The 13816-nt window shown below is 46.9% G+C and overlaps 2 protein-coding genes across 18 annotated transcripts in view; one reads left to right on the forward strand and one right to left on the reverse strand.

Annotated features, from left to right (window-relative positions):
* LOC141999708 (kynurenine--oxoglutarate transaminase 1-like) overlaps nucleotides 1–13816 on the reverse strand; it is a 51864-nt gene that overhangs the window by 23037 nt on the left and 15011 nt on the right. For 3 of the 16 annotated variants that reach the window (XM_074973413.1, XM_074973403.1, XM_074973415.1), the window contains exons 1-2: nucleotides 8774–9250; nucleotides 3607–3729 (exon numbers count right to left, since the gene is read on the reverse strand). In XM_074973413.1, the coding sequence (XP_074829514.1) occupies nucleotides 3607–3729; nucleotides 8774–8830 (180 nt within the window). In that variant the 5' untranslated portion in view covers nucleotides 8831–9250. Of the gene's footprint in view, nucleotides 1–3606; nucleotides 3730–5817; nucleotides 5972–8773; nucleotides 9251–9952; nucleotides 10072–13816 lie in introns of those variants that run through there. The other 13 variants (XM_074973410.1, XM_074973404.1, XM_074973405.1 and 10 more) reach the window with 11 other exon arrangements.
* LRRC8A (leucine rich repeat containing 8 VRAC subunit A) overlaps nucleotides 9515–13816 on the forward strand; it is a 29374-nt gene continuing 25072 nt past the window's right edge. Inside the window, exon 1 of one of the 2 annotated variants that reach the window (XM_074973418.1) lies at nucleotides 9515–9593. The gene's annotated coding sequence lies outside the window, so the exon portion shown is untranslated. Of the gene's footprint in view, nucleotides 9729–13816 lie in introns of both variants that reach the window. The other variant, XM_074973417.1, reaches the window with a different exon arrangement.

Here is a 13816-nt window from a genome sequence, read left to right on the forward strand (position 1 = left end):
ATCTGAACCTAAATATACTGGGCCAGCTCCTCAGCTGGTGTAAATCAGCAGGTGAAATGAAAGGAGCTACGCCAAAATACACTAGCTACAAATCTGGCCTATCATTTACAGGCTGCAGTTTCTTACCTTCAACTGTCCTCCCCTCAGGTTGTAGGGAAGATACTTTAGAAGGAACCTCCAGTTCCCTACGGAACACTACGCTCCCCCTTTCTGCATGAACAACTTCTGTTCTTATTCCTCATTATCCATATCCTGGACTAGCCCCCAATTGTACTAGGCGCTGTACAGACACAGAACAAAAAGATGGTCCTTGCACCAAAGAGCTTACAATCTAAGACAAGAGACAGCAGTTGGATAGATGGGGAAGCACAAAGAAACAATGAGATGACACTGGTCAGCATGATGGGCAGTGGTCCCAGCAAACCATCTGCCTAACCAGTGTCAAATTTTTTTGTAGGCCTTGGCAAAGGAAAGTTGTAAGGAGGGTTTCGAAGGAGGATGAGATGGCTTTGTAGATGTTTATGGGGAGCTCTTCCCATGCATGAGGAGCAGCACAGAGGTGATTCTTGAGAATTTAACAAGCGGGTGGATGGGATCATTGGCTGACTAAAGGCGGGAATTGAATTTTCAATAGCGTATGAGAGATGAAAGGTAGCATGGGGGTAGTCCATGAAGGGTGTTGAAAGTAAAGACAATTACCTTAAGTTTGATGCAATAGAGAAAGGGGAACCAGTGACGGGGTGCAAAGAGAGGGGTGACATGGTCAAAGCGAAGAGCTAAGAAAATGGTATTTGTAGCAGCATTTTGAATGGATATGAGCAATGCAAGAGAATCACAGAAACATAGGGCTGGAAAGCACCTCGAGAGGTCAGCAAGTCCAGTCCCAGAGGGTGTTGCAGTAACTGAGACGCAAGATGAAGGGAACTTGGACAAGAGTTTTAGCTGCCTGGATAGACAGAAAAGACCATATCTTGGAGATGTTATTAAGTGATTCATTTGTGGCTGGGAAGCCAGGGAAATTTTGTGCCCCCACCCAGGTTCTCTGCCTCTGAATGCTTGATAGCTTCCCAGCCAGAGAATAAATTTCCCCTCACCACCTTCTCTCTGTAGTTTCCCAGGGGGTGCATTATTATTTGATAAGTGTCACAATGCACTATTACCTCACTCCAGAGTCTCAAGACCTTTATGCAGCTTCAGCCCGCATGAGGAATTTTACAAGTAAATTATTGGACAGCCTAGTCATCATGATGACTCTGCCTTTGGTGGGAGCGCTGGGCTCAGGATCTATCATGAATAATGCCTTATGATGAACTTTGAGCTCTTCTATAGCTGCTAACGCACAGTGCCCTGGGTACTATAGACTCACCAGCTGTCTGCATCCCTTTGCAAGATTAAATGGCTTAGGACAGGGGTGGGCAAACTTTTTGGCCCGAGGGCCACATCTGGGTATGGAAATTGTATGGCGGGCCACGAATGTTCATGAAATTGGGGGTTGGGGTGCGGGAGGGAGTGAGGGGTCCAGCTGGGGGTGCAGTCTCTGGGGTGGGGCCAGAAATGAGAAGTTCAGGGTGCGGGAGGGGGCTCCAGGCTGGGGCAGCGGGTTGGGTTGTGGGGCAGGGGGTGAAGGCTCTGGCTGGGGGTGTGGGCTCTGGGGTGGGGCTGGGGATGAGGGGTTGGGGGTGCAGGAGGGTGCTCCGAGCTGGGACCAAGGGGTTTGGAGGGTGGGAGGGGGATCAGGGCTGGGGCAGGGGGTTGGGGCGCAGGAGGGGGTCAGGAGTGGAGGCTCCGGGCAGCGCTTACCTCCAGGCAATGGGAGGTGCGGGGGCGGTGCTTGGGGCGGGGGCGGTGCTTGGGGCGGGGGCAGCGTGCCGAGACCCCTGGCTGCTCCTACGTGTAGGAGCCGGAGGGGGGACATGCTGCTGCTTCTGGGAGCCATGTGAAGTGACCCTGCTCCCCAGCAGGAGCTTGAGGGCCGGATTAAAACATCTGGAGGGCCGGATGCAGCCCCCAGACCATAGTTTGCCCACCCCTGGCCTAGGGGAAGACCAATGAAAGCCTTAGATCCTCTCCTGTACAGTTGCTTTTAGCTCTTTCTGGACCAGCTCATGAACGTGAGAGTTGGTGAGATATGAAGCCTGATGCTGTTTCTAGTGGGAATAAAGGGAGCAGGGGCTAACAGATAACCCAGCAAGTAAGAGTAAGTTTAAGATTAAACATTAACAGTGCTTGTGTTCTGTCCTGTTTCACTCATTTACAAGATAAAGTTCTTGGTGGCAGTGCAGGTGCTTGGCCAAGATTCAGAACATACTGCTTCATCAGCAAGGAAAAGTGATCAGCAATCAGTAGGAATACATTACCTTGAAGTAAGAAACTCCAAGTCTCAGAAATCCCCTCCAAGCCCCCTAAGCTTTTGAAGGAAGATAAGAAGCCCTCCCCACAACTTTTCCCTATACTGGCTTCCTCTTTCCCCAGCCCCAGTTTAGACCAGCCATTCCCCCAAATCTGCAGAACAGAGACCTCTTCACTTCAGCACAGCCACTGCTAGGCTGAAGGGCTTGTCTGGAACTTCACTATGACTGGCCACCACTTTTGGAGGCAGCATGGAGAGAGGATTGCTCAGCTCACCTGTTGGCCTCTGAAGTTAATTCATTTGGAGGGAGGGGTGGATATCACTTTTCAACAGCACTCAGAACTCCCTCAATTCCCAAATTAAGTAACCTATTTCCTTAGCTGCAGTTGAGGCAAAGGGGAGGGAAAAATGTTTTATGATTAATGCATAGGAATGGGAGTCCGTAGATCTGGATTCTATTCCCAACTCTGCCACAGATAACTGTGAGATCTTGGGCACGTGACTTCACTGCTCTGTGCCTCAGTATTCCTGCATAACAACACTTCCCTACCTCAGAGGGGTGTTGATATTTGTAAAGGGCTTAGAGATCCTTTAATGGTGCAAAGAAGTGCTAAGTATTATCATCTCTGCAAGAAGGGGCTAATCTTCTTGTTAGATGCACAGAGACATCAAGGATTCATTCCAAATTAGAAGTACTGACCTCGTGCTCATTAGATCAGTGATACTCAGACCTCAGTAGTTCAGGAACCAAATTAGCGATCAACATTACCCAAAAGAGCCACAGTACTGTGAATTCATTGTTTCATTTATATAGCACTATATATATATATATAATTCTCACAGCAATAAGTTAATAACTTAGAGCAAGTTGATAACTGGTTAATAACATAGTAAAAGCATCCTGATTGGTTAATAACTTAGGTTGGTTAATAATTAAATCACACGGTGTTTTAATATTGTGTGCTGCAAAGAGCCACAGGAGACACATTAAAGAGCCACTTGCAGCTTGTGAGCCTCTGTCTGAGTATCACCGCGTTAGATGTTCCCTTTAAAAGGGACACACAAAACGAGTTGGGCAAAGAAGAGTTTGCATCAGTTATTTCTGTGACGCCACATCTGCCACTGCTGTTGATGCCAGTTCACTGGGGGACTGAGCTTTGTGCTACAGGCTTGACGGGGTTGTAGATCTGTTGAAGGCATCAGCTAGGCATTGGGCTAAAAACCCCCAGAGAAACGCAGTGCTGGGTATTCAATACCTTGTTGAGGTACCAGCTAAATCTAGCACGGTTCTTCCTTCTGAGAAAGTACTGACCCAGAGACAGTCCAGATCTCCTGAGCATGCCACTGTAGCCACTGACTCCAGTCCTAGAGAGATAAACCTGCATTTCCCCCAAGACAGAAAACAAAGGAATGAGATCATCACTTCCATCATTGTAGATACAAAGCAAGGACTCCATCTAACTATGGAAACCTGCCCAGGTCTCTCATTTAGCACTAGAGCTTTAGTTATTCTACATTCAGATAAAGTCTCTTGTGTGTGCTCCAGCTGTCCCGTGGGAGGTGGGGCGGGCGGGGGGAGGGGGGGAGGAGGGAGAGAGAGAGAGAGTGTGTGTGTGTGTGTGTGTGTGTGTGTGTGTGTGTGTGTGTGTGTGTGTGTGTGAGAGAGAGCGCGCAAGCACAAGCAGGCAGGAAGGAGTTGCTTAACACTTCTTCATTTTACACTTTAACGACAAACACAAGACTGCTCTCTCGTTCTATGACACATGCAAAGCCAGGATCACATAGTAAAGCTCAGCCACTTACTCCTCTCCCTTTTTCCCCACCAATTCTAGGCTCTCACCAAATCTTGATGCTTCTTCCTCTACTTCAAACCATCCTTTTCTCTTCCTTCCTACTAGTTAAGGACAAAATCATGGCTGTAGCCCTACCACTTCTGACAAACCCCTATCACCCCAGGTGCCACAGCTCTTAGCTATTCAATTCCAACTTCTATCCCATTTAACAGGAAATCTGCTTCCTGCTCCAGTGGTTTCAATATTTAGATTCAACTCAAAACCTCAAACAAATTAATTTGCATTTCTGATGTTCCTTTATGTCAGATCTCCTCTTCTGTTGTACAGCATTGTCTTAAGAGTATATAATACTGACGAACTAATATAACCTTGGCCGGCTCACTGGTTTGGCAAATTAATTTAAGTCCAGTCCAAATAAAATGGGTTGCTTCTGTTCAGAAAATACAAGTTCCTTTATACTGACACAATGCAGATTAATTCACATAGCTCTTAAACAGTACACTAAACCAGGGATTTGAAGCTGAGAAATTAACTTGAAATTACAAATAGAATCATTTTCTGTCCTAAATACAGGACAGGAGTCTCCACTACTTTCCCACCTTACGTTATCATGGACACAATTGCAAGGTGGGTACAGATTGCTATCAAGTAAGAACAGCAGCATTGTACACTCACTTCGCACAAGACATTCAGGCCCACAATGTTGCATAGCATTGCTGGAGACTGTTAAATAGCTGCTTTATCCCTCTGCAGAGAATGTTTGGATTTCCCGGGGGGGGGGGGGTGAGAAAGAGAGAGACACTTTGGGATAAGATGAACTATATATTAGACATTATCATTAAGGTGATGCAGCTTCAGCTGATGTAAGCTGGTCTAGTGTCATGGTAATAAATGGAGCTATGCAGTTTATGCCACCTGAGGATCTGGCCCAAGATGTGTCTACAGATCTCCGCACTCTCCCTTCCTGTCACAGATGGCGTGCAAAGACTTAAAGATATCGTTGAGGATCCAATTTTTTCAAGTTAGTACAGGTCTGGGATGCTGAAATCAGGGTGGAGAAAGATTCAGAGGATTGGGCTACACTATTGCAGCCCCAATATTGTCACACAATGTTGAGGCTCTCCAGTAACCTACTCCATGCTCAGACAGTGAAAGAGGAGGAGAGGGAAAGGCTACTTAGGTGGGTGAAGACCCAGGGATTCCCCTTTAATTGAGGCATATTTTTCAACCAGAGAGTCAGCTCAGCTCCCAAAGGAGAATGAAGCAGGCACGGGACTCCTCTATCATAGTGGAGCAGTACAAATCTGAGCTGGGAAGCTGCACACAAAGGGGTTATGTTATAGCAGCCCAGAGCCTGATAAGGTCACCCACAGAAAGAGGTCATTATTATTTCCTATTGCTCCTTTATCCTTCTGTTTCTTGAGATCCTTCTTTGCACCAGTGAATCAGCAAAAAGTAAAAAACAGCACTGGTAGTGACTCCTGCTCTAAAAATAACCCAGCATGAGGGACTCAGTCCCCATGATTTCCTATTCCCTGGGAAGCAGCAGGGTAAACGTTTGTACTCCGACTTTACCCTAAGACAAAGAAGGAAACACGGAGAAGCAGCCAACACATACAGACCAATAGTCTGATACAAAGCAACTCTTAGAATGGGAAAGGTAAATCCACTTACTCCTGTCTTACTCTGCACAGCTCAGCACATAAGCACAACTCTCCTAGTCTTCCTTCATTCTCATTTCCCACTCTCCACCCCCACTTTCTGATTGCTTCAGCTCCTCTTGTGACTTCCTGGGCGGAGCTGAGCTCTGGAGCGCTGTTGGGAAAGGCTGCAGAAGGGCAGAAGCAGAGGCAGAATTAAGTAGGGGAAATCTTTCAGGGGCAAAAAGATCTGAGGGAACATTTCAGAAGTGCCAATGTGGCTTAGAAGCCAAAGTCTCGTTTTCCAAAATTATTAGGAGCCTTGGGCTGTTAAGTGCCTAAGTGCTTGTCTGTCTGCACAGCGAAATTTCCTGGCATAGCTATCCTGGAATAATTATAAGTCCCTGGGTGCATGCACTCTATGCCAGAATAAAAGTAATTTTACTTCAGAATACTCTGCTTTATAAGTGGGCCCTCCAATAACATGTACAGGAAGGAAGACAATATTTGGCATTCCAGGAGTTTGTCAGGTTAAAAAACAACAACAAATAAGTAAAATTAGAAAAACAACAACATATTTTCAGTGCTTCATCATAAAGAAACAAAGAGGACACAAACAATTCCCCCTCATAATGTCATATTTTAACAAGATATAGATATAAATACCAATGAACTAACTAGTGTGTCGGTGCACCACTGCCTTCTACTGGATAGAATAATAACTACTCAAATGCACATCCTAGCACCCATAAAGCTAACTGCTAGCGAAGCACAGTGACAAATGTAAAGCTCCTAAAAAGTTACAGGTTTCTTACATTTTATTATGGAAATAATAGCTGGCATAAACCAGTTAATATCTACTACTCTCAAACCCTTAACCACTCCAAATTGCATCTTTTGCACTAATAAGATTATAATGAATACCTTTCATCTTTCCTTTATGAATTTTTTAAAAAATTATTATGCAGGTCAATATTCTAAAATGAGTCAGTCTAGTTAAAATAAACCTCAGTGAATCAAGTACTGTGCCTAGAAGCCTGCTTTTACTGATGTCACAAAATTACCATGGGACATAATTGCAATTCAGCAATCATGTTACTATTCAGGGCGCAGTACAACAAATGTTACATTACCAAATGGCCTGACAGTGGCGAGCTATTGTAATGGAAATATAGTGGGGTTTTAGCAATGTTCCATTTTGTAAATGGATGTAGATTAGTCTTTATATGGTCCAGAGGGAAAAGCTATAGAATCTACATCTTAAATTAATTCCTCCTTTTTATTGCAAACTCTCTTTAAAAACACTCATTTTACCAACATTGTATTTTGAAACCCATTTATATGACAATACCAACTAGTGTTACTCTAGCTACCGGTAACTGACACACATACACTGTTGTATGCAGTGTTGTTGTAGCTGTGTTGGTCCCGAGACAAGGTGGGTGAGATAATATCTTTTATTGGACCAACTTCTGTTGGTGAGAGAGACAAGCTTCTGAGCTGAAGAAGAGCTCTGTGTAAACTCGAAAGCTTGTCTCTCTCACCAATAGAAGCTGGTCCAATAAAAGATATTGATTGCCTCACCCACCTTGTCTCACACATACTGTATATACATCTATTCTGTTAGTGATCATGCTGCATGCAATAGTTTATCTCACTTGGGAGTCTCTGGCCCTGATTATCCACTGCCCTGCACTTTGTGCAGTTATTTGCACCAGTGCAAAGTGGGTGGGGAAAGTGGGAGTAAAATGCTACCAGGTCAGAATGGTAGTGATTTGTTATTCACTTTGTGCTGGTGCAAATGAGTGTACATGGTGCAAGACAGCAGATAATCAGGCCCAGAGAGTGTACCATACTCTCCCAAAAAGAAAAGGAGGACTTGTGGCACCTTAGAGACTAACCAATTTATTTGAGCATAAGCTTTCGTGAGCTACAGCTCACTTCAGCATCCGATGAAGTGAGCTGTAGCTCACGAAAGCTTATGCTCAAATAAATTGGTTAGTCTCTAAGGTGCCACAAGTACTCCTTTTCTTTTTGCGAATACAGACTAACACGGCTGTTACTCTGATACTCTCTCAAGTTAGCCAAGCTACTGCCTAAAGCATGATCACTAATAAAAGAGATACAGTTAGTTTTAGACATCTAACAGTTTGCTAAGAAATGGGCTGATAAAGAACAAAAACGTTTTTTGTGCTATAAGAAATATTACCCTATAAGAGTTCAAAATAAATAAATGTTTGCCTCCACCGATGATCTGCACTTTGGATTTCGTCTAGAGCTCATGAAGGAACCAAGGCTGATGTAAATTGCAAAACTTCCATTGACTTTAAAGGGAGCACAACCTAAACCTAAATCAAAACCAATAAAGAACAGATTTACCAAGAAGCCATTAGATCTCATAATAGGAACTATGCAGCATCCTCGCATCTACCAGTTTGAAGAGGAAGCAAGACAAAATCAGCCAGGTAAACAGGTTACCCTTCAGGGTAGGGCACGTTTCCTTGTGTCTTATACAGCACTGAGCATGCTATGAGCACGTAACAAATCAAACAAAACAAACAAATAAATAATAATACAACTGCATCTGCGTTTTCTGTGGTATGCGAGTTCCTCCTTAATGTCACATAAGTCACAGAAATCTGAACAAAACTCTGAGGTTGTCCTTGGGTCCTCCTGTCTTTGCTTCCTACTTTTCATCTTTGAAAGATGATGAGTTAAACTGGCATATACTGTCAGTCACTGGGCACCATCCCCCACTTATCAGACGTACATGCTTTAACCCTGATTTGCTTACACTTAGAATTAAATTAGATCATTGTAACAAACCAGATTATGACTAGATAGTAACATTTAACACTGATAGAGCGCTTTTTAATCATAAAATACTTTACAAATTATAGGGCCACAATCATCCCTGGTGGGACATTGCAGAAGCTAATGCCGTGGCTCTGAAGTCAAGAGGGTCACACCAAGGATCAATTTGTTCCTACCTGTGTACAGCACCAGTGAAGTGCAGCCACTTCTGGAAGAAGGGCAGCAGCTGGCATACAGAAGAGGAAATACTTCAGCCAAGGGTGTTGCTGCAAACCCTGGCTCTTCTGAATGCTGCCCTGGGATCCATGTAGATCACAACCTTGATTCTCTTATCCGAAATACTTGCACACGGTGAGCCATCGGATACCCCGTTCCTCCACCTTGGAAGGACGAAGGGCTGAGTTGGCCCTGGGAGGATTTGAACCCATGATATCTGAACCCCTGAGCCTCTCCCCTTATAGGGCTCCACTGACCCACACAACCCAGGCCTTATGGCCTTAAAAATAGTCCCTGTTGCACTTATTGCGAGTACAGTCCCAGGACACTCGGAACCTTTGCCTAAGGGTCTTGAGAAAGTGGAGGCATCCCTGGGAGCTACCTGGACTCGTTATCTCGAAAAATTGAGTCGCTGTCCCTTTAAGCCGCTCAGACAGACGCGAAGATGGCGCTGCCCCTCACAAAAATGGCTACATCCAAGCCCCTCCGTAGCCAAGAATAAGACGCGCCCTCTACAAACATGGCGCCCGTTGCTTAACCAACGCGCCCTGCACAAAGATGGCTGCACAGCCCGACCACGCCGACGAGAGCCCCGCATAAAGATGGCGCCGCCCCGTTCAGCCTTCCTTCCCCGCCCAGACCTCGTTCAGGGAGCGCTTTTGGAGGCGCCGATGCCGGCTGGGTGAGGTCAGTTCCGGGGCGGAGCAGCCCGAGTGGTGCAGTCGGGGACAAACAAAAGGAGCCGGAGCGAAGGGGACGAAGCCGGTCTGGCGCTGCCAGGTGGGTGCGGACGGAGGACGAGGGCTCCTCGGGGCTCCTCCGTTCGACAGCGGCCGGGCTTCTGCGGCACGCCCCCGGGGCTGGGCTCCTTCCTCCAGCGCAGCCCGGAGAGGAGACTAGCTGCTGGGGAGCGGGGTAAGGGGTGGGCAAGGAGCGGGGTTAAGGGGGGTGGGAGAGGAAAGGAGGGGAGAAAACGGGAGGCGGTGACAGAGAGGAAAGGAAACTGAGGCAAGGGAAAGCGGTGACCTGAAGGAAGGGTTGGGACCCTGGGAGCAGGGGAAAAAGGAGACCTTGGGGGGGAGAGGGGGATTTGGGGGCTACAGTTTGCAGAGTCCCCCTCTCCTCTGGGTTTGACTTACTGTAAGGCTGTTCTTTAGGAGCCGGTTGCTGTGTAAATGCTCTCCGGCTTACTGGGCACTCCTGGGAAATCTCACCCCGGAGCGGTCCCTACCTGGAAACCTGCGCTGCTAGCGGTTGAGGCTCTTGTATTGGTGTGGTGGTGACTGGCGACACGCCCTCCCGCTATCTGCTGTAGGGTTGTGGGTGGGGGAGTGGACTCCAGTACCGTCAGGGGGGCACTTAGGGCCATGTGCGGATCTGGGTGGGTGGGTAGGTGAAATGACCGCTGATGTGTTTAGGGGTGGGGGAGAGCAGGGAGGGAGCAGGAAGCTGTCTGAAAAATGTTCAAAGACATGGCTTGGGTCCTTGCACCAGAAAAGGAGGTGAAATATGCAGTGTGGCTAAATTCCATTAAATTATAGCTGAGGTCATGACTGTCAGGGTTAGTGGGCGAAAATTGCTGATTAATTTGTTTTCCCCTTGTTTATATGGTTTCTATGTCAGGCTTATGTGAAATCTACAGTTTATGGTAAACTGGTGATGGTAAACTGGAAAAGGGAAGTGAAATAACTGGGAAAGTCTGTTTGTATTTATAGGGTTAAATAAATGAGAATTCAAATACATATAGGTGGCTGTTAGTCTTAATGTTTAGCTTGGGCTTTGAAAGACCCCTTGGTGAGGGAAGGAAGTCTGTTCTCCACATCTTTCTTGGCAATACTGGCATCAAGAGCTTGACTGCGTTGCTTTTCCAACCTGCTTTGTGGAGACCAGCTCTCAGAATTGGGAGGTGGGGGTGGGGTTGCTATAGTAGCTTATAATAAGCAGAGTAGGACGCTGCGTGAACTGCGCATCATGTGTACTCAAAGCAGAGAGCTCAATGACAATAACAAGGTGCCCTGTTGCTGCACCTGCCAACTATGCTGGGGTCATACTAATCTTTTTTGCGGGAGGAGGTGCTCTAAATGGAGGTCAGTAAAACACTTTAAAATATTTGAGGTAGCCAGTCATAGCTGAAATTGAGAAGCTTAAGAAATGCAAGAAACTACGGGGTGAAGACTTTGGAGGAGTCCTTTTAATGATTTTGTAGGAGCAACCACATTCATGGTCTACACCCACATTAAAATAACATACTCTAGATCAGGGGTCGGCAACCTTTCAGAAGTGGTGTCCTGAGTCTTCATTTATTCACTTTAATTTAAGGTTTTGCATGCCAGTAATACATTAATGTTTTTTAGAAGGTCTCTCTGTCTATATATTATATAACTAAACTATTGTCGTATGTAAAGTAAACAAGGTTTTCAAAATGTTTAAGAAGCTTCCTTTAAAATTAAATTAAAATGCTGATCTTATGCCGCTGGCCTGCTCAGCCCGCTGCCAGCATGGGGTTCCGTTCACCTTGGCTGGCAGCAGGCTGAGCAGGGCCTGCGGCCGGGACCCCGGGCTGGCAAGGGGCTGGCGGCCGGGACCCCGGGCTGGCAGTGGACTGAGCAGCTCAGCCCGCTGCCAGTCTCGGGTCCCGGATGCCGGCCCCACTCAGCCCCCTGCCAGTCTGGGATCCCAGCCCTGCCAACATAGAGTGGGTACCTACCTTCTCCCTGGTTCTAGCCCATTCTCTTCCTCCCTCTCTGCACTGAGCTGAGGGTGGGGGAGCACAGGGCTGGGGGTGAAGGAGCAGGTTGGGTTGCAGGATCTGGCCAGGAGCTAGAATGAGGGAGGGGGCTCAGGGTCGGGGCAGGAGGTTTGGGTGTGAAGTATTTACCTGGGCAGCTCCCATCTGGTGTGAGTAGTGCAGGAGCTCCCATTTGGTGCTCAGGGTGGGGGTGGGAATGTGGGGGGTGCAGGAGTCAGGGCGGGGGGGGCTGGGTATATGTGGGGGATGGAGGAGTTGGCAGAGGGCTGGGGGTTTGTGAGGAGGGTGCAGGAGTCAGGGCATGGAGTGTGGGGGGCTGGGTATGTGGGGGTGTGCTGGAGTCAGGGCAGAGGGCTGGGAGCGTGTGGGAAGTGCAGGGGTCAGGGCAGGGGGTGTGGGCTAGGGTCATGGGGGTGCTCTCAGCCCCCTGCCTAGAGCGGCTCACGGCAGGGGGCTGGAGGAGATAAGCCCTGATTCCAACCCCCTTCCCCAAGGCCCCGTCACCACCTCTTCTCTGCCTCCTCCCCAGAGCAGCAAGTGGCTCTGCTTCTCCCCCTCCCGGGCAAGGGCCATCAGCTGATTGGTGGCAGGGAGGGAGAGGAGGAGGGGCAGGAATCCAGCATGCTGGGGGAAGAGGCAGGGGAACTTGCCTGCCCTGCAGCAGCAGCCGCCAGCAGGACCAAGCTTCTTCACCCTGCCCCCGCTGGGGCGGAGAAGAGCGGGCAGGGGCGGGCAGGATTTTTAATGGCACGCTGCTGCCTGCCGGGGGCCTGGCCCTGGCCACGCCCAGCCTGCTGCCAGCCTGGTTCGGCAGCAGGCTGAGCGGGGCCAGCGGCTGGAACCTGGCAGGCAGCAGCGTGCCATTAAAAATCGGCTCGCGTGCTGTCTTTGGCGCGCGTGGCATAGGTTGCCGACCCCTGCTATAGATACATGATTGTACTTTATGTGAATTGGGATCAGGAAATGCATTGTTTATCTTTTAAATAACATACGTATTTTTCCAACTACAACAAAATACCAGATTAATCATAATGCACAGAATAAAGAAAAATGATTCGGATTAAGGAAGGGAGGGGAAGCAACATAGCTAATGCAGACCCTAAAGATGATAGACCTCAAAAATGTCAGCCCAAATGGCTCTGAATTTTCCAGGCATTCCCTTTCTGCAGAATTTCTGTTGTCTGTTAGCAGTAAGGGCAGCCATATCACTGAGTCAGGCATCAATGTTTGGTGGGGATCAACTATTCCATTTTTGCAGGATTAATTTTTTAGCAACCAAAGCTGTACATTGGAACCATGCTGCCTTGTTACCAAATAACCACCAGGTATCAGGAATATATTGAATAATGAAACTTAATGGGGAGGGCTCCAATTTAGCATCCAATATCAAATTGATCCTTTGACCCACCTCATACTACAAATTCTTGATAGGGGCATTCCCAAAACATATGAACTAAAGTAGCACCAAGGGAATTACACTTCCAACAGCAGTCAGCATTTGAGGCCCATTACTATTAACCTATGGAGGGACCAGCATATTTGACAGTCTTTTTGTGAATAAGATGTAGTCTCAGGTCTATAGTTGCTTTTTTAACATTAGATATGATTGTATTTCATTGGATCAGAGAGCTGTGTATCAATCTCTGTTCTAAGCAACTCTGAAATTATCAATCTTTAGCTGAGTTTTTTGGGCTAGACAGTTGTAAAAGGATATCACTGGCCAAATAAATCCAGGAAGTTTCCTCCAATATAATAAAAGTTCTGGAGCTCCCAATGCATCTAGCCCAAATACGTTTGTAAATAGATCCAATTAAATTAATTTATTTTTCTAGATCTGAAGCAGGGCAAGCAAAACTGTTGCTGAAGACCCACAAATGGTTTAAATTTATTGCTGTCAATTAGCTGCATCACAGTTGTCATTCCTCACTCCATCCAATGCCTCCACATCAAGGTTTTGCCATCAATTAAGGATAGCACTGCTCCGTAGGACCGTTTTACCATGAATGGAAGCAGAACTTTCTAGCCAAGTTTGACCAAGCTTGCTTCACACCTATTATCGTGGGAGCTCTGGAGCCATCAAATTTATACTAATTTGATCATACAGTGCCTGAAAAAGGGAGAGAATATATTAATGCTCATTCAGTCTGAATCCAAGTTGGGGTCTGTGCAGTCATATCTAACAGCCACAAAGATGCCTGGTTTAACAAAAAGAGAATTTTTCAAGGTAGAAAAATTAAATAACTCCAGAGATAGG

Source organism: Natator depressus, chromosome 16, assembly GCF_965152275.1.
Source record: "Natator depressus isolate rNatDep1 chromosome 16, rNatDep2.hap1, whole genome shotgun sequence".
In the NCBI taxonomy this organism is placed as follows: domain Eukaryota; kingdom Metazoa; phylum Chordata; order Testudines; family Cheloniidae; genus Natator; species Natator depressus.